General features: G+C 47.6%; 2 protein-coding genes, 1 non-coding gene and 1 pseudogene across 4 annotated transcripts; 1 reads left to right on the top strand and 3 right to left on the bottom strand.

Moving 5' to 3' along the window:
* Positions 1–914: 914 nt before the first annotated feature.
* Positions 915–3,427, bottom strand: SRARP (steroid receptor associated and regulated protein). Its single transcript, XM_032300516.1, has 2 exons — positions 3,215–3,427; positions 915–1,691 (listed from the first exon to the last, which is right to left on the bottom strand). The coding sequence occupies exons 1-2, from the start codon at positions 3,423–3,425 to the stop codon at positions 1,264–1,266; spliced, it is 639 nt and encodes a 212-aa protein (XP_032156407.1). The 5' UTR covers positions 3,426–3,427; the 3' UTR covers positions 915–1,263.
* A 984-nt stretch (positions 3,428–4,411) lies between these two features.
* Positions 4,412–7,433, bottom strand: LOC116566618 (annotated as a pseudogene).
* Positions 7,434–14,983: 7,550 nt separating this feature from the next.
* LOC116566717 lies at positions 14,984–15,114 on the top strand. The gene has a single exon (XR_004275992.1). It is a non-coding gene; the product is annotated as a small nucleolar RNA SNORA18 (small nucleolar RNA).
* Positions 15,115–15,498: 384 nt separating this feature from the next.
* LOC116566345 (centrosomal protein of 295 kDa-like) lies at positions 15,499–19,059 on the bottom strand. 2 transcript variants are annotated; one of them, XM_032300515.1, is made up of 8 exons: positions 18,860–19,052; positions 18,053–18,824; positions 17,043–17,183; positions 16,256–16,352; positions 16,045–16,173; positions 15,864–15,960; positions 15,692–15,791; positions 15,499–15,609 (listed from the first exon to the last, which is right to left on the bottom strand). In XM_032300515.1, exons 2-8 carry the CDS (start codon positions 18,809–18,811, stop codon positions 15,571–15,573), a joined length of 1,362 nt encoding a protein of 453 aa, XP_032156406.1. In that variant the 5' UTR covers positions 18,812–18,824; positions 18,860–19,052; the 3' UTR covers positions 15,499–15,570. The 2 variants fall into 2 exon arrangements, with proteins under 2 accessions (XP_032156406.1, XP_032156405.1); XM_032300514.1 differs by having other exon boundaries at positions 15,503–15,609; positions 15,692–15,960; positions 18,860–19,059.
* Positions 19,060–19,115: the final 56 nt, after the last annotated feature.

Raw genomic sequence — 19,115 nt, 5'->3', positions numbered from 1 at the left:
TCTCTACTAAAACTCAAAGAAGTTAAGCTGGGCGTAGTGGTGCACCTATAATCTCAGCTACTTGGGAGGCTGAGGGCAGGAGGATCACTTGATCCCAGGAGTTTGAGGCTGCAGTGAGCTGTGATTGTTCCACTGCACTCCAGCCTGGGTGATAGAGTGAGATCCTGTCTCTAAAATAAATAAATGAAAACTCTGATTTTTATCTGGGAGCCTTGAAACTGACTTCCTTAAATGGGTTGATTTAGGGTTTCACACAGCACTGTGCCTCTCTTAGACTTACACACACCCTCAAAGCCACATCAGTAACCCCACCTCCTGCTCAGGGAACACGGTTGCCTTGGGGGGAGTGAACCTCCTCCAGCCACCTTTTTTTTTTTTAATCCCTAGAGGGCACCTTGGGCCTGGTATGCAGTAGATGCTTAATAAATATCTCTTATTTTCATTAGTTCAAGTATGATACTCTATTTCTGAGCACCTCCCTCCTTTTTGAGAAACCAGTTCCCCTTATTTGGCATCTCAGATTCCCAGGACCCACCTGGACTGCCTTCTGGGATGGAGTCTCCTGGAGCCAATTTCCCTGAGCCTCCCAGCCCCCACTGGCATGCCCTTGAATCTCCCTGTGTGCTGTCCCATGCCTTTGCAGTGACCTACACACTTGCCTCTCAGCTAAGGTGGCGGCAAGCCCGTCACGCTGGGGCATGCTGACCACCCACTCTGGCCTGCCCTGGGGTAAGATAACTACAGGTGGCCCTGGGGAGGGTGGATTTTCTCAGCGCTGGCTCCTTCTCATCTTTCACATCACACTCTAATTGTTACCTATGCAGAGAGGCCCTTCCCAAGCACTGTATCGGGAAAGCTCTTCACCCCCGTCACTCTCCATCTAGCATCTTGTTTCAGTTCCTGCCCAGCACACATCACTGTTCAAAATCATCTTCTTTATTTATTTGGTTACTTTATTTATTTGGGGTGGATTCCCTCCACCCCAAAAATACCAGCTCCAAGAAAACCATGGTATCTCCCCAGCACTTAGCAGGGCCTGGCTCATAGAAGGTCCTCCAGTAATATTTGCTGTATGAATGAGTGAGTCTCTGCATATGCAGGTGCCTTATCCTGCCTCTGCCACTCGATGGCTGTTTCAGAGGTCCCTTATTGGATCTAATGATCTTTCCTTGGTTCAGGCATGAAAGACTCCTGCTTAGCTGGGGAGGCAGGGCCAGGCCTTGGGAACTGCAGCCTCTGGGCGTAGGAGCCTGGCCCTTCCAGCTAATCGGCCTGCCCACAGACACAAGAGGAGAGGGCTTTCAGCGAGTCCTTGACTGTTCCCCAAGTTGAAGACCTCACAGGCATAGCCTTCAAGTGTCTCCCCTTAGCCTCGGGAACCTCCTGGGGACAGAGCGGACTGACCGGGAAGGAAGCTGAGGCCGTAGTCCCTCTGCAGGGCGGCAGGGTGGCCCTGGCTTGGGCAAGGCATCCCCCACCCGTGGGGGTCACCCGAGTCAGATGGGGCCAGTTTTCCCCACAGAACACGATGTAGGTCTTCATTGGTGGGGAGACAAGCCCTCGATTGGGACTGGGGGCTTGGGGTGGTGATGGGGTTGCTGCCAGGGAGAGCTGCTTCCCGTGGGCACAGTCAATAACAAAAGTCAGGTGAGCTGTGGGGACAGTCTTCTGATGCCTGGCCAACTTCCCACCTAGAAGTGAGGAAAAGACCAAAGGTTTGTGTTAGCATAAGCAAGGGACTTTTTTTGCCCCCCGAGACTCCGCTCTGTCGCCCAGTGAGCAGGATCGTGGCTCACTGCAGCCTCAGCCTCAGGGTGCTCAAGCAATCCTCCCATCTCAGCCCCCTAAGTAGCTGGGACTACAGGTTCATGCCACCATGCCCAGTGAATTTTAATTTTTTTTAATAGAGATGAGGTTTCCCTATGCTGCCCAGGCTGGTCTCAAACTCCTGGACTCAAGAAATCCTCCTGCCTCAGCCCAATCAGTACTGGGATTGCAGGCGTGAGCCACGGTACCCTACCGGGACATGGTTTCATTAATTCATTTGTTCATTCATTCTATAGGGTTTAACTGAGTTGGTTGATACACAAACAGAAGAGGACAGTCAGGGTTTAAACTTCTGGATTTCAGCATCAGAGAGACCTGAGTTCAAGTTTCCACTCACCATCCATCCATCTACCTTCCAGGAGCACAGAGTCCAACATGTTAGTGCCTCTCAACTTTGCTGTTCCCGTGAGCTGCCTGGGGAGCTTGTTAGAATGCAGAGTCTAGTGCAGTGGGGCTGGGGTGGAGCCCGAGATTTGCATTTCTTGCAATCCCCCCCAGGAGATGCCAATTCTGCTGGTCCATGGACCATATTATGAATAGCACAGTCTTCGACCCAAGAGAGAAAGGCCCTGGCCATCTTTCCAGGTGAGGAAACTGAGGCCCAGCTTGCACAAGCGCTGGTCGGTCTCAGGGAGCATCATGATACTCTTCTCCTCCCCACACAATCTTATCCACAGCCTCAGAGAATCCCATCAGTGCCTGGTGGCATCTGCCCTGGCAAACCCCTGCCCAGAGCCCAGCACAGGGTACAGGGATGGATAAACTAGCCAATAGATTTATCAATGAAGCAGGTATCTGAGCAAGCGTATCTGAATGCAAAGCCTGTGCTCTTAAAAAGGTAACTTTTTGAGTTACCCAAAATAACACACACCTCCATTCTTTTAGCTACGTGCTGGGAACCACAGCATGGATTCAGAAGGAAGCTTACATTCTAGCAGATTGGCTAACACAGGAAATAAAAGAAGCCCGCCCTTGGCTTGAGAATTCCGGTAACCCGAGGGAGGTAGCATGTCTGCCATCAAACCCCCGCCCCCAGCTGGTCTTTCTTTTTTTTTTTTTGAGATGGAGTCTTGCACTGTGGCCCAGGCTGGAGTGCAGTGGCGCGATCTCGGTTCATTGCAAACTCCGCTAACCGGGTTCAAGCAATTCTCCTGCCTCAGCCTCCCAAGTAGCTGTGATTATAGGTGACTGCTACACGACCCAGCTAATTTTTTGTATTTCTAGTAGAGACAGGGTTTCACTATGATGGCCAGGCTGGTCTCAAACTCCTGACCTCATGATCTGCCCGCCTCAGCCTCCTAAAGTGCTGGGATTACAAGCGTGAGGCACTGCGCCCAGCCCCCAGCTGGTCTTTCTGTGGGGATGGGGTAGCTTTGCCACCTCTTACCAGAGCTGGTCTCCAGGCTCGTCTCACGGATGGTGCCTTTCAGGCTGGCTCTCCAGTCCCTGGGGTCTTCTGAGGGGGCCATGCCGCTACCTCGGCGCCTGCCTATCTCTGGCAGGAGGGGAGCTGTCCTCGGCCACTCTTCCAGGATGTGGCTCCCCCACTGCGGAACCAGACCTTTTATACTGACCGGATCTGGATTCTCTGAGTGCATTCCACCAGGAGCCAAAGGAACTGGCCCAGAGCAGTCAGGGAGTCGCTTTGATCAACAGGGTTATGTCAACAGGATTATTGTTGGGTCAGTGGGAGGCAGGCCTCCTACAGGACAGACGAAACAGACACTATTTCTACCAAGGGCAGCTGCTTCCTGATTTGGGATAGGCCTCTGGAACCGTCTCATCCAGCCTCAGTTTCCCAAACTCAGTCATTATCCAGTGGTTCCACTAGTTTGATTTTTCCCCCATTCTAGGAACTATATGTAATATTACTTACTTCACATGTCCCTGAAATCAGTCAACTGTGTTTACTGAAAAAGAAGTGCACTTTATTTATTTATTTATTTTGAGACAAAGTTTTGCTCTTGTTGCCCAGGCTGGAGTGCAATGGCACAATCTCGGCTCACAGCAACCTTCACCTCCCAGGTTTAAGCGATTCTCCTGCCTCAGCTTCCCAGGTAGCTGGTATTACAGGCATGTGCCACCACACATGACTAATTTTGTATTTTTAGTAGAGACGGGGTTTATCCGTGTTGGTCAGGCTGGTCTCGAACTCCTGACCTCAGGTGATCTGCCCGCCTTAGCCTCCCAAAGTGCTAGGATTATAGGCGTGAGCCACCGCGCCCAGCCGGAAGTACACTTTATTTTTATTTTATTATTATTATTATTCGAGATGGAGTCTTGCTCTGTTGCCCGGGTTGGAGTGCGGTGGTGTGATCTCAGCTCACTGCAACCTCTGTCTCTGGAAAGTGGGAGGGGGTTTGTTGGAGGCATCTTGCCCACATCCCCCTCTTGCCTGCACAGCGTGTCCAGCACACACCCACTGAGTGCCTGTCCTGAGGACCCAAACTGTGGGTCCTGTGGGCCTACTGTGCTTTCTTAGAGTCCAGGAGGAAGAGGGGGAAGAAAAGGTCCAAGCAAAAGGCCCATGTAGTAGGGTCGGGGGTCCAGGCAGTCCGCCACGACTGACTGCCCAGAGGGTGACTCAGGAGGTCCCAACGCTTCCTTGTTTCCTTATAGAGACCACAGAGTTCCTGAGAACTGCATTGTCGTCCAGGGCCCAGGTATGGGAGAACTGGTCCTGAAAACGTGCCCATGGGCCAGACCTGGACATCCTCATGAGGCACTCTAGGGAAAGGGTGGGCATCAGGCCGGGAGAGTTCCCTGGGAGGGGTCAGAGCCCATATCCCATTGCCATCTCCCACTGGGTGGTGCAGGATCCTTTTGTGGCCACCCCAGGCATCCAGATGGGCACCAGAGGCTGTGGCTGGGGGGCAGCCTGGGCAGGGAAGTGCTCACCACACTCCCGACTTTCATCTGGGTCATGTGGGGGATGGGCCCCGAAGTGGGGGATATGTCACTGCGCCCTGCCCAGCCCACCCAGCCAGACCTCTCTCTGAGCCAGAGCAGAGGATCATGTGGACAGTGAGAGGAAGCTGCCACAGTCGGGGTCTGACCCCAGTGCTCCCCAGGCCCCACTGGGCACACGTGGACTTACTCCTCTGAACCTTAAAGGCAGCGTGTGCCATTGGCATCAACACCTGTTCCCCTTCTAGCAAGTACATGTCCCAAAGGCTCAGGGTGAGCCCAAGAGAGATCTGTGGGGACAGCAGGCATGGGAGGACCTGGCCCTTCTAGGCTGGGGGCTGGTGGTTCAAGCTGGGCCCATTGGGGCTGCAGTCCCCCAGAGTCAGTGACCCTTCCCATGAGAGTCATCAGACCCCTCCAGGAGGCTGGGTCAGACAAGGTCTTGCAGCTCCTTATGGCGGGCACTCATTTCAGTGGGGATATGGCTTCTGGAGAGGGGCTTCTCCAGGGCTGGAGGCTTCCCTGAGCCCTCCTAAGTGGGTCCTGGCCCAGTCTGCCCATGAGGCTGCGCCTGAGCCCCAGCCTCTGCCGTGGGATGACCCCTCTTGGGGGGAGGGTTTTGAGTGTGTGTGCTGCAGGAATCTACCTATGCCTCCTGTGGGCTGGGGGTGAGCTGGATCCCTGGGTTGGGGGAGCAGGGCACTGTAGGGCAAGGAGGGTCCCTGAGCCGGGGTCTGCCTGTGCCTCTTACCCCCTCCGTCAGGCTCCAAAGAAGCTGACCTAATGAGGAACCCTGAAGCCATAGCCCTTCCTTGTCCTGATGGGAGGAACCGAGGTGCTCAGGTCCCTCTGGGCTGCCCTAAAAACCTCCCTCTCCTAGGGCCCTCTGAAGACCCTTCCCCACGTGCAGAATACTGGGTGGTGTCCGGGCTCCTTACACCTTCCCCTTCCCGCACTCATGCTGGACACACAGCCTAGGCCTGCTCCGCGGGAGCCGGCCCCTGTGCCTCTGTCTCCTCCAGGCGGGAAAGGTAACCCAACTCCAAACTCATGGAGAACCCCATGCCCATGTCAGGCCCCGGCTGGAGCTCAGCCTCTCACCAGCCCAACTAGGGTCTCCAACCCTGGCTCCTCTGGCCCCACAGGATGCAGGGTCTGGGGGAAGAGCTGGGAGGACCATAAACTCACCACGTGCCTCATGGTCTTAGGGTGTGACATGGGTACTTCATGCTCCTGGTGGCCTTGGGGCCCCTGGATCCTCACACCATTTGGACTGTGGAATCCTGGGAGGCCCCCAGCCCATGTCATGACATCAGCCCACTTCTAAGATGTGGAGCCATCAGCTGGAAGAGCTGGACAGCTGCAGAGGCCCCCAGACCCCAAGGCCTCCCACCCCCCCATCTGGTGACCCCACCATGCAGCCTTGGCCTTGGGGAGGAGGGGTGGGACTATCCCCTGGAGCCTGGCTGGAGGTGCTCTGGAGGCCTCCTGGCATCAACAGGAGGAGAGAGAAAGAGAGATGGGGAGGAGGGAGTGAGATCAAGGAGAGGAAGGGAGATGGGGAGGAGGGAGTGAGATCAAGAGAGAGGAAGGGAGATGGGGAGAGAGATTGAGGAGGCTGAGAGGAAGAGGAGGGAGAGAGACATAAAAGTAAAGAGAGACACACAGAGAGAGGTACATGAGCAGGGTGAGCAAGCCTGACTTTGAGGCTTGCTCAAAGGGCCGGTGCTGGGCTTCCTGGTCATCTCCTGGAAGTGGGGTTGGGCCGGGGGACACAGGGTGTGGAGACACTGCCATCAGGGCTTCATCGGCCCATCTGTGGGCACCAAGGCAGCTGGAGCCCGGCCAGCTGGAGGGCAGGAGGACTCTCAGGGAGGAGAGAGTCAGCTGCATAGAGTCAGAGCCAGAGGGGGTGGCTCCAGGACACAGAGGATGGCCATGGGGATGATAAAATGCCCTCTGCTGATAGGGGTGAAAGGCAACTGACTTGGGATCTGGGGTTCCCCATTCAGCCTGGGCTCCTGTGGGACCCTCAACAGAGACATCCTAAAGGCTCCAAACAAGCTGACAACACAAGGAAGGTGCCTTTGCTGAAAGTTTAGGTCACCTGGCCAGGGTGGCTGTCCCCAGGTCTGGCTGCATGAGGCCCTGGGGGCAGCTGTTCACCTACCCTACGGGGAGTGCCTCTCACCGGCCAGCAGCTGGACCAGTGCCCAGAACATGTCCTCCTCAGGCAGATAAAGGAGGAGCAAGGCAGCGACATGGCTCAGGTCCCTGCAGTAGTCCACCTCCTGTGAGAGCCAGAGTCACGGTGGAAGGACATCACCTGAGAGGGCTGAGGTCACCTGGGAGGACTCATGTCATTGGAGGAGGCAGAGGTGACTGGGGAGGCTTCCCCTGAAGAAGAGGCTTCCTCAGGATGCAAATTCATTTCATGACAAGAGGCATGTCCATCAGGCACTTCAGCAACTTGTCCAGGATGTCACTGAGAGCACTGTCCAGTGTGTAACACTGCCAAGCTTTGAAGCCCGGTGGTTGCCCTTAGTTTCTAGATCCAGAGAGACTTCTGGAGCCTGTGCCTGGGGCTTTCTAGGGGTGGAGGTGGCGGGGGCAGGGGGAAGGGTGGCAGAGGAGGCCTTGCATGGCAGGGTGCAGGGCAGGAAACTGGCCAGGGACCGGTTTGCAGTGGCCGCTAGCATCCCACCCCCACCTCTAAACCCACCCCTACCCAACCCTGGTGCAGGGTCAGGCCTGGCCAGGTGTCCCCCGCTTTGGCCTCAGCAGATCACAAGGTGGAAGCCAGCAGCCCGGCGGGTGCGCCACTCGAGCCAGTGGTGACCTACAGCTTCTGCTCATGGAGCGTGGAGCACCCACCCAAGAAAGCCCAGGCACTCCCCATGCCCCACGCCCCTGAGCTTGAGGGTGCAGGGAGATGGGGGCCAAGGTCCTGCAACCCCGTGCATGCATCCCCAAAGGTGGCCTAGGAGTCCTGTGTGCACCTGCCCAGGTGTGCCGCAGAAGCCTCAACAGTGGCAGGGAGTGAGACGAGGAGGAAGAGAGAAGTGGAGAAGAAGGAGAGAGAAAGAGATGGGGAGGAGGAGTGAGATCAAGAGAGAGGGAGAGAGATCTGGAGAGAGACAGAGGAGGCTGAGAGAAAGAGGAGGGAGAGAGACATAAAAGGGAAAGAGAGACACAGAGAGAGAGGTACATGAGCAGGAGGTTGGGTCACTCTTGATTCCAGTTCCCAGTGCAAACTTAGGCACTATCACCTCACCACACATGCAATAAAGTCTTCTGCCTGCTGCTTACAACCAGCGAGAACCCTTTTCCTGGAGAATAAAACCGTTTTTTTGTTGTTGTTGTTGAGACAGAGTCTCTCTCTGTTGCCTAGGCTGGAGTGCAGTGGCAAGATCTCGGCTCCCTGAAACCTCCACCTCCTAGGCTCAGGCGATTCTTCTGCCTCAGACTCCCGAGTAGCTGGAATTACAGGCGCTCGCCACTGCAAACGATAATTTTTGTATTTTTAGTAGAGACAGGGTTTCATCATGTTGGCCAGGCTGGTCTCAAACTCCTGGCCTCAGGTAATCCGCCTGCCTCGGCCTCCCAAAGTGCTGGGATTACAGGGGTGAGCCACCGTGCCTGGACAAATAAAACCTTTGACCTTTCCTCACTGGATTTTGGTTGTGTCTTCTGTTAAACCATGATGTCTCTTTGTAGGAATGTTATTGATAAAGAGCCAGATTTGAGGAGGAGTGTACCATGCGGCTTTCCAAACCTTCCTCCGCTGAATGTTTTTAAAGTTTTAAACTCTTTAGTAGTTGGATCACTGGCATCACCGGTGCTGATGCTAACTCCCTTTCCTTTCTTTGATTCATTATTTGAATCTGTTGAGGACTGAACAAATGCGAAGTGGAACTGAATTGCGCCTTCACTCTTGATGGTCACATTCTTGGTAACTAGATTACACCTATAATGAAGGAGACCGGTCAGAACCACACTCCTTCAGCTGGAGTACCCAAGCCCTGGGAAAACAGGTGTGCAGAGAATGTGGATCCTTGGGGTAAATGTGATGCATCTTCCTAAAGAGATTTAAAAAAATTTTTTTGAGGCAGAGTCTCCCTCCGTCGCCCAGGCTGGAGTCCAGTGGCATGATCTTGGCTCACCGTAACCTCTGCTTCCCTGGTTCAAGCGATTCTCCTGCCTCAGCTTCCCAAGTAGCTGGGATTACAGGCACCTGCTGCCACACCCAGCTAATTTTTGTATTTTTAAGTAGAGATGCGGTTTCACCATGTTGACCAGGCTGGTCTAGAACTCCTGACCTCAAGTGATCCTCCCGCCTTGGCCTCCCAAAGTGCAGGGATAACAGGTATGAGCCACCATGCCCGGTGAGAATGAAATTTTAATGTTGAGTAATTTATTATTTTTAAATACATTAATTAATAAAGAACAGACAGGATATACAACAAAATAGGAATTTTTTTTAAAAATATTTTTTTCTTTTTGAGATGGAGTCTCCCCGCATTGCCCCAGCTGGAGTACAGTGGTGTGATCTCAGCTCACTGCAACCTCTGCCTCCTTGGTTCAAGTAATTATCCGGCCTCAGCCTCCCAAGTACCTGGGATTATAGATGCGCGCCACCACACCTGGCTAATTATTGTATTTTTAATAGAGACCAGGTTTCACCATGTTGGCCAGGGTGGTCTCAAACTCCTGACCTCAAGTGATCTGTCCCCCTTGGCCTCCCAAAGTGCTGGGATTATAAGCGTGAGCCACTGTGCCTGGCCTGGGTTTTTAAGATTAACCATATGACTTCAAAAGAAAATTAGTTCTTGTGCTGGATACTCACATGTCTCCTGGAATTTGAATTCACTTGTCTTCCATCAGAGTATATGAGTGGAAAAGTTAGGCTGGGCACGGTGGCTCACACCTGTAATCCCAGTACTTTGGGAGGCCGAAGTGGGGGGATCATCTGAGGTCAGGAGTTTGAGACCAGCCTGGCCAACATGGCAAAACCCTGTCTCTACTAAAAATACAAAAATTAGCCTGGCGTAGTGGCAGGCGCCTGTATATATGAATGTTTATTTTAATTTTTTTTTTTTTTTTGAGATGGAGTCTTGCTTTGTCACCCAGGCCGGAGTGCAGTGGCTCAATCTCGGCTCACTGTAGTCTCCTCCTCCTGGGTTCATGCAGTTCTCCTGCCTCAGCATCCCGAGTAGCTGGGACTAGGCATGCGCCACCATGCCTGGCTAATTTTTGTATTTTTAGTGGAGACGTGGTTTCACCATGTTGATCAGGCTGGTCTCGAACTCCTGACCTCAAGTCATCCACTCCCCTCAGCCTCCCAAAGTGCTGGGATTACAGGCATGAGCCACCATGCCCGGCCTGCAACATTTTTAACAGCAAAAAAACAAAACAGCTAAAGTGTTTATCAGTAGGGATTTCATTAAATTGTGATGGTCATAAGCTAATATTCTATTCAGCTATTAAAAGGAATGATGTAGATTTCTATTTGCTAATATGGAAAGATGGCTTGATATTTTATGAACTATAAAAAGCAAGGTGCACATCAAAATGTATAGTATGATTTATTTGGTAAAGTGAAAGAAATAATAAATAAACTTGTATATGTAAAAACATATTTCCTAGCTGAGCATGGTGGTTCACACCTGTCAACCCAGCATTTTGGGAGGCCAAGGCAAGTGGATCATCTGAGGTCAGGAGTTCTAGACCAGCCTGGCCAACATGCCAAAATCCCATCTCTACTAAAAGTACAAAACCCTAGCTGGGCTGTGTTGGTGCATTTCTGTCGTCCCAGCTACTCGGGAGGCTGAGGCACAAGAACTGCTTGAACCCAGGGGGCAGAGGTGGCAGTGAGCCGAGATTGCGCCACTGCACTCCAGCCTGGGTGGCAGAGTAAGACCCTATTTCAAAAACAAAACAAAACCAAAAAAACCTTTACACAAATGTTCATTGGAGTATTATTCATAATAGCAAAAGTGAAAATAACCCAAATGTTTATCAGCTGAAAAATGAACTGTGGTGTATTCATACAATGGAATATGTTTGGCAATAAAAAATGCTGAAGTACTGACATGTGCCACAGTGTCAATGAACTTTGAAAATCAAGTGGCCAGGAACAGTACCTGTAATTCCAGCACTTTGGGAGGCTGAGGTTGGTAGATCACTTAAGGTTAGGAGTTCGAGACCAGCCTGGTCAACATGGTGAAACCCATCTCTACTACAAATACAAAAATTAGCTGGGTGTGAAGGCATGCACCTGTAATCCCAGCTAGTCGGAAGACTGAAGTAGGAGATTTGCTTGAATCCAGGAGTGGGAGGTTGCAGTGAGCTGAGGTAGCCAGCTGCCAGTTGTATTCCTGCCTAGGTAACAGAGTGAGATCATGTCAGAGAAGGGAAGGGGAGAAGAGAGGAGGGGAGAGGGCAGGGGAGGGGAGGAAAATAAGTCAGTCACAAAAGACCATATGGCGTATGCTTCCATTTATATGAAGTGCCCAGAATAGGCAAATTCATGGAGATAAAGCAGATTAGAGGTTGTCAGGAGCTGGAAGGGGAGGAAGGAATGGGAAGTGTCTGTTAATGAGCATGGAGTTTCTTCTGGGTATAATGAAACTGTTATGAAATTAGTGGTGATGGTTGCACAACTCTGTGAATACACTAAAAACCACTGAACTGTACACTCTACAAGGATGAATTGTATGTATGTGAATCATATCTCAATAAAGTTGTAGTATTTTAAGAAAGGAAATAAGCTCTATCCTGCCTTTCCTCAGTGAACTATATTTTCAGGTAACCACATAACCTTGGATGATGTAGGGAAATCTTGTTTACAGAATTCCAGCTCACAGATGTAGAAAGAATGATAGAAATGCATTATTTTACAACCTCTAATGAAATCAATGACTCAGAGATCTTCAAAGGAAAAACCATTACTTGGAAGGCTGATAGGGAACTTCACAAACGTGAAGTCAGATTGCTGCCATGCAAACCCACCAAGCGCTCCTACGATGTGACTTCCCAGAAGCACTCAGCAAAACCTGTGAAATGCACCTAACAAAAAAAGTTGGATCAGTGCCAGGCATGGTGGCTTATGCCTGGAATCCCAGCACTTTGGGAGGCCAAAGCTCAAGGACTACTTGAGCCCAGGATTTCGAACTCAGCCTTGGCAACATAGCAAGAGACTGTCTCTATAAAAAAAATAATTAAGGCCGGGTGCAGTGGCTCATGCCTGTAATCCCAGCACTTTGGGAGGCCAAAGCGGGCAGATCACAAGGTCAAGAGATTGAGACCATCCTGGCCAGCATGGTGAAACCCCGTCTCTACTAAAATATAAAAAATCAGCCGGGCATGGTGGCGTGCACCTGTAGTCCCAGCTACTCTGGAGGCTGAGGCAGGGGAATCACTGGAACCTGGGAGGCGGAGGTTGCAATGAGCCTAGATTGTGCCATTGCACTCCAGTCTGGCGACAGAGCAAGACTCCGTCTCAATAATCACAACAATAATAATTTTAAAATTAGCCAGGTATGGTGTTACATGCCTATAGTCCCACCTACTTGGGAGGCTGAGGCAGGAGGATTGCTTGAGCCCAGGAGTTTGAGGCTGCAGTGAGCCATGACCACACCACCACACTCTAGCCTGGGTGACAGAATGGGATCCTGCCTCTAAAAAATAATAATGACAATAATAAATTTTTTTAAATTAGACTGGGCCTGGGTGTGGTGGGTCATGCCTGTAATCCCAGCACTATGTGAGGCCAAGGCAGGTGGAGCATTTGAGGTCAGGAGTTCAAGATCAGCCTGGCCAACATGGTGAAACCCCACCTCTACTAAAAATGCAAAAATCAGCTGGGCATGGTGGCACGTGCCTATAATTCCAGCTACTCAGGGGGCTGAGGCACAAGAATCAGTTGCACCTGGGAGGCAGAGGGTGCAGTGAGAGGAGATTGCACCACTGTACTCCAGCCTGGGTGATGGAGTGAGACTCTGTCTCAAATAAATAATAAAAAGTTAGACCTGAATCTACTCAAGCCTTGATGGCTAATTTACAGGAAAGAGGGAGACAGAGAAGCTAGTTAAATGACAGCACAAGGCACCAAACAGAAAATTCCAGAATGTGGGAATTCTACCAGACAACAGGCCCTACTTCTGCATCAAGGCAACAAGATGGAACAAACGAAAAACAAAGAAAGGAATGACTTTGGAATAAAAGTGGCTCAAAAGACAATTTTTAAAACATCCTGTTCTTGCACGGGCTCTTAAGCAACATGGAAATATGTTTGATGGAAAATAAACATCAGTTTCTAAAAAGATGAAAAAAAAATCACCACACAATTGTGACTGTGGTGGGAGGACTTTGTGTGGATCCTGATTTGAACAAAGCAGTCATAAAAAGACACTTGGAGACAATTAGCAAAATTTGATTATGGCAGAACATTAAATTATTCCAAAGAATAATGCTTCATGTTGTTAGGCATGATCAGGGCATTGTGGAAATTTTTTTACAGTTGCACACTGAAGTGTCATCATGCACAGTGGAATGACATAATGTCTGGGATTTGCTTTAAAATACTTCTTCAGGCCAGGCACAGTGGCTCACGCCTGTAATTCCAGCACTTTGGGATGCTGAAGCGGGCGGATCACCTGAGGTCAGGAGTTCAAGACCAGCATGGTCAACATGGCGAAACCCTGTCTCTACTGAAAATACAAAAATTATCCAGATGTGGTGGCACATGCCTGTGGTCCCAGGTATTTGGGGGGCTGAGGCAGGAGAATCGCTTGAACCCAGGAGGCAGAGGTTGCAGTGAGCCAAGATCACACCACTGCACTCCAGCCTGTGCAACAGAGTGAGACTCCATCTCAAAAAAAAAAAAAAAGAATAAAGAACAAAGAAAGGAAGAATATATTAAGAATATGTAGCAAAACTTAACATTGAATCTGGATGATGGAAATGTAGAAAATGTTTTATTACTTCCACTTTTCTATAATTTATAACATTTTCAAAATGGATGGAAACTAAAACGTATATGCTAAGGATTTCTGGGAAGAGTTAAGAAAACCATTTCATGACAAGTAAACAGAAGGAGAAAAGCAATATTTATGAATTAATACACCGTTATGTTATGTAATTATGTTATTTTATTTGTGATTTTTAAGATTTGTGCAATCAGGTTGGTAAATTAAATTATATAAACAGCCATTCGTCTATCTACAGCTCTTCAAGTTTACGTCTACAAGGTTTATCCACAGTTATTCAAGTTTATGTCTACAGGGTGGCTAACTACTTAAAAAGTTATCCTTGACCCAAGACGGCTGATCACTAGCAGCTCGGGATTGTAGCTCCCAGTGAAAGCGCAGAGAACGAGAGGACGCCACACTTTCAGACGAATTTTTGTTGCTGACGCACCAGGAGATTCCAAGCGGAGGGGCCCCACGGGTCGCCAGCGCGACTCTTGTGGCCGGTGAGGCGGTTTTGCTCCTGCCTTGGTGCGGCGGTTCTTGGTGCAGAGTCAGAAAAGCACCATCAATCTTAACGCCGCTGCTTTGGCCGGCGCAGTGGGTTGCTCAGATTCTAGCGCCGGGAATCAACAAGTTGGACGTGCACTCAGAGACCCAGCTATAAAGACGGTAATTATAAAGACCACAGATGGACAAACCTATAAAGAAGGGAAGAAAACAGCCTAAAAAGGCTGAGAATACCCAAAATCAGAACGCCTCTCCCTCCACAGGGGATCACAGTTCCTCATCAGCAACGGAACAAGGCCTGATGGAGAAAGACTGTGTTCCTGGCCGGGCGCGGTGGCTCACGCCTGTAATCCCAGCACTTTGGGAGGCCGAGGCGGGTGGATCACGAGGTCAAGAGATCAAAACCATCCTGGTCAACATGGTGAAACCCCGTCTCTACTAAAAATACAAAAAATTAGCCAGGCATGGTGGCGCGTGCCTGTAATCCCAGCTACTCAGGAGGCTGAGGCAGGAGAATTGCCTGAACCCAGGAGGCGGAGGTTGCGGTGAGCCGAGATCGCGCCATTGCACTCCAGCCTGGGTAACAAGAGCGAAACTCCGTCTCAAAAAAAAAAAAAAAAAAAGACTGTGTTCCATTAACAGAAGCAGGCTTTAAAAAGTGGATGATAAGAAACTTCTGTGAATTAAAAGAACTTGTTCTAACCCAATGCAAAGAAACTAAGAACTTTGAAAAAAGGTTTGACGAAATCTTAACAAGAATACACAATTTAGTTGAGGTCTATCCCGACGGGGCTCTTCCTGTAGCCTGCACGTCGTTGGAAACGCCTCATAGAGTAACTCTGTGGTTTACCTTACTCACAGGACTATTGTTAGATCTGTGGAAAGGAATGGCAAGACAGCTGCTAAAAGTTTAAAAATGACAGCTACTAAATGTATGAAAGACCTGATAATCTACTTTTTCACCTTAGGTATTGGCATATTTCCACACCTGTACTATTCTTGAGTGTGACTGCTTAGGAATGAATATGATTTGAACTCATTCATGTTGAAAGGGTGTCAAATTGAGAACCAGGCAGATCCACCACCTACAATAAAAAGGTGAATTTTGAAGTCTTCATCAGTATATCCATATTAAAAGGAGATGACAGAAGCCAAAATAAATTAATGGGCTGACAGGACAACTGGATTAAAGTAAGCATCAGCTTCATTAAAAAGGGCTAACTTGCAGCTCTTTAGAGGATCTAAAGTGACTTTGATGGACAGTGGAAGAAATCACAACATGGAATTCCTTGAATAAAAATTTATTGACTTTAAATATACACAATTAAAAAAAAACTCTTTACACTGTTTCTAAAAGTCAGCATGTATTTTTGGCTCGAAGTTTCTCTAATGTTTTCTGTGGAAGGAATAAAAATTTTGCAGTTACAGTTGTGTATTTCAGGCTTAAAATTAGGTTTCTCCCCCTAAGTTATACTCACCTTATGGAATTCCTTTGCCCTTGCTCTGTTTTGGGCATAAGCTGCTTGTTTTGCTTTTTCTTCCTTTTGTTGTTTCACTTCAGCTAGTTGATTATATAACCTATAAAGAATTTCTATAGAGTTAGAGACAAACATTGCAGAAAACATGACTCGCTGCAAAAACCAACAATACCTTAGACTCCTTTGGTGCCTGAGAGCCTGTGTAGTCTTTCTGTCTTCAGGAAGTGCTCTGACTTTATTCACACCCCTTAGATGACTCACTGATGAACCTGAGGAAAGAAATGTGAAATCAAGTTATAATCAGGCTTTAAACATTTCAGGGCGGTGGTGAAGATTTAAAAAATTCAACATACCTATAGATGGTTTCTCTTTGATTGTTATTTCTTTTTGCCTCTGGTGGGATCTCTCCATAAATGTTTTTTTTCTGTTTATAAACGCTTCTTGTAAGCTCCCGGATATAGGTGTAAACCTTGGAGGACTTTCTGTTGGGAGAAAAAACTTAACGACAGGAATAGGCAAAGTGTTTACTTTATATTGGAAGTGTGGAGCCCATAAAAGGCTTACCTGTAGATGCTGTCTTTGGTTTTTCTATGGAAAGTTCTGATACAGCTGGATAATCTGAGCCTTCTGTTTCTGATACAAGAGGCAGAAACTCACTCACCTAATGATAAAGTTTTATTACATTTTTTTAAATAACACATTTTTTTTAAAAGGGGGCCTGCTCTGTTGTCAGACTGGAGTGCAGTCACATTATCACGGCTCACTGCAGCTTAAATATTCCGAGTAGCTTGGTCTACAGCTAAACCACACCTAGCTAATTTTTGTGTATTTTTTTAGGGATGGGGTTTTGTCGTGTTGCCCAGGGTGGTCTTGAACTCCTGGGCTCACACAATTCACCCTCCACTGCCCTCACACCTCTAGGCCTCTGTTTAGGTAGCATGAGAAAATTCAATGATTTTATTCCTCTTATTGCCTCCCTAACTACCCTTGTAAAATTAGCAGTTCCAAAGCCATTTTGCAGTATCTTAGAATATGTTTAGATAAAATTTCCAACTTGGCACCGTAACACTAGTTGTATAACTAAATTAGGTCTGCCAGAGTCTTGCATAAATTGCAGTGCGGATTAAAAGAAAATGCACAGTCATTGACAGATGAAGCCTTAAGACAAATGACAGCTGGTGGGGGGTGTCAGGTCTTAAAGTGTCTACTAAACTGGAGCCCTGAACTAAATTTTAAGTACATAGCATAATCCCTTCCAGTAAGTAACATCTGATAATTGAAGTTATCAGATAAGAGACAGTCAACTGGTTTGCTCATAATGGGCTAAAATATAAGGAATGATTAAATTTACCTGTGAACAGCTTTTTGCTTCATCCTCTCCCTTTTCTTCTAAGGTTAAATTTGCAAAATCTGTTTCAGCAATACTGATATCACTGGTGCTTACTAAAGTAAGTTCTGGCTCTTCCATTATACCATGGCCAGATTCTGTTTCCTGTGAAGCACAATTAAAAGGAAAACCATGTCAAATTAAAGTAGCCTTGAAACAGTTAAAAAAAAGCCCTACATATTCATTTTGTATATAATGCACAATTTGCACAAGTGTACATAAATGTGAAAATGTACATTAATGGAGGAAAACAAGCAACAGTTGGGGATTTCATTTAGGCTTCCCTAACTCCAACATTTAGTTCTAGAAATACTGGAGCCAACGTTAGGGAGGGGGGTGAAATAGTATGACACTGATTACAAACCTAAATGCTTGTAGTGTTTGGCAAAAATAAATACAGGTTGGCTGGAGCTGTGCAGAACTGGAGTGGATATCCCTGGGTGGCTACCAAATGGGAACCACTGACTGCTAAACACTGAATGAGAACAAAAGCAGCCAAACAGATGTGTTACATTTATTTGTGGAAGGATAAACTTGAGTTGGTTGGTATGAGGAACAGTGTTAATAACAGTACTTATTCCAATAATGGATGAATTCAGTGCACTGCAATGAGGCTCAACACTGAAAAAGTGCTGAATCATAGGCAGAGCCACCATTTTTCAGGGGTGTTGGAGAAAGGATCTTTTTAAAATACTCTCAAGACAGCTTTCAAAATTTTAGGTTTCTTCGATTTGCTAGGTATTTGCAGTAATCACAAGCTTGATGGGAATATTTAAGTTTTGCTTGTATTTCAATTTTTTCTTGCCAGGCATGTTGTGTGTCCAAGCTACTTAGGAATTTGAGGCAGGAGGACCCCTTGATCCCAGGAATTTGAATTCAGCCCAGGTAACAGCGAGATCCTCATCTCTAATATTAAAAGAAAATAATTTTCCCAAAAAGGAACTTTAATGTTATACAACACTGATTTCACTTACCCAGACTGGTATAGAGGTCTGCAATGAAAATGATCCAGAACTTGCAAAAAGCTCCAAATGTTCTTTTTCAGATAGTTTATTGGTGATTTTTGGAATGTCTCTTTCAGTTGAATTCTCAGAATATTTTTGAGTAGTTAAGGAATATGGTGCCTGAACTGAAGTTCCCATCTCCGCTGTTCTTACACAGAATCGAGAATCCGTTTCCTCTGCCTGTGGATGTATGTCTAAAACCCTACAGCTTTCATTTTTATTATCTTCAGTGAGTCCTTGACTTTGTAACGTAACAACCCCTCTTTTTGGTAGTTCTTCAAAGCCCATCCTTTGCGTTCTGCTTTCTAGTTGGTGTTTTATTGAGCACTCACTACAGTTAGAACCACATGGAGTGGTATGCTGAACATTTAACTGATCAAATACATTAGCTTCATCAGATGAACTACAGACTGAACTTAAATTTCCTACAGAAAGCTGGAAATGAACACTTTTCTTCCTGTTTTGTAATATTTCAGTATGTTCTTCAGAGGGAAAGTTCTGATTTTTCATGCCTTGGGAAGAATCTCTTGCTTCAATGCTAAAAATACTTGGTAGATCAGCATGCTGGCTACCCTCCTGTGAAGAGCATTCTGGCAGAAGCTGTTCAAAAGATTGTTCAGCTCCTGTATTAGAAATTGAAAGATCAGTCACTGTTAAATGTTGTAAAACTTGGATACGACAGTCTAATAGTTTATCATTCAATTGCAAGTTACCTACAATTTTAGACATAAAAGTTGATGTGTATAAACATGAATACAAAGATAAGGATGGTCAGTCATTTCTCAAACTACAGCTCACACAAAGTATCTTTTCTTTTTCTATTAATATTTAATAGACTATGGCTACAAACTGAGGCTGTTTTTCTTCCATAAGAATTGAGTATGAGTTTAATAACAAAGATGTATCTCAACTATGTGTGTATAATTTGTACATCATGTGTATCTCAATTATGTATGTATGTATATATAATTGTTCAAGCCAGGCAAGGTGGCTTATGCCTGTAATCCCAGCATTTTGGGAAGCCAAGGCAGGC

The sequence above is a fragment of the Sapajus apella genome, unplaced genomic scaffold (assembly GCF_009761245.1).
Source record: "Sapajus apella isolate SASKATOON/1434 unplaced genomic scaffold, GSC_monkey_1.0 scaffold43, whole genome shotgun sequence".
Classification (NCBI taxonomy): Eukaryota; Metazoa; Chordata; class Mammalia; order Primates; family Cebidae; genus Sapajus; species Sapajus apella.
This window is presented reverse-complemented; position numbering and strand designations above follow the sequence as displayed.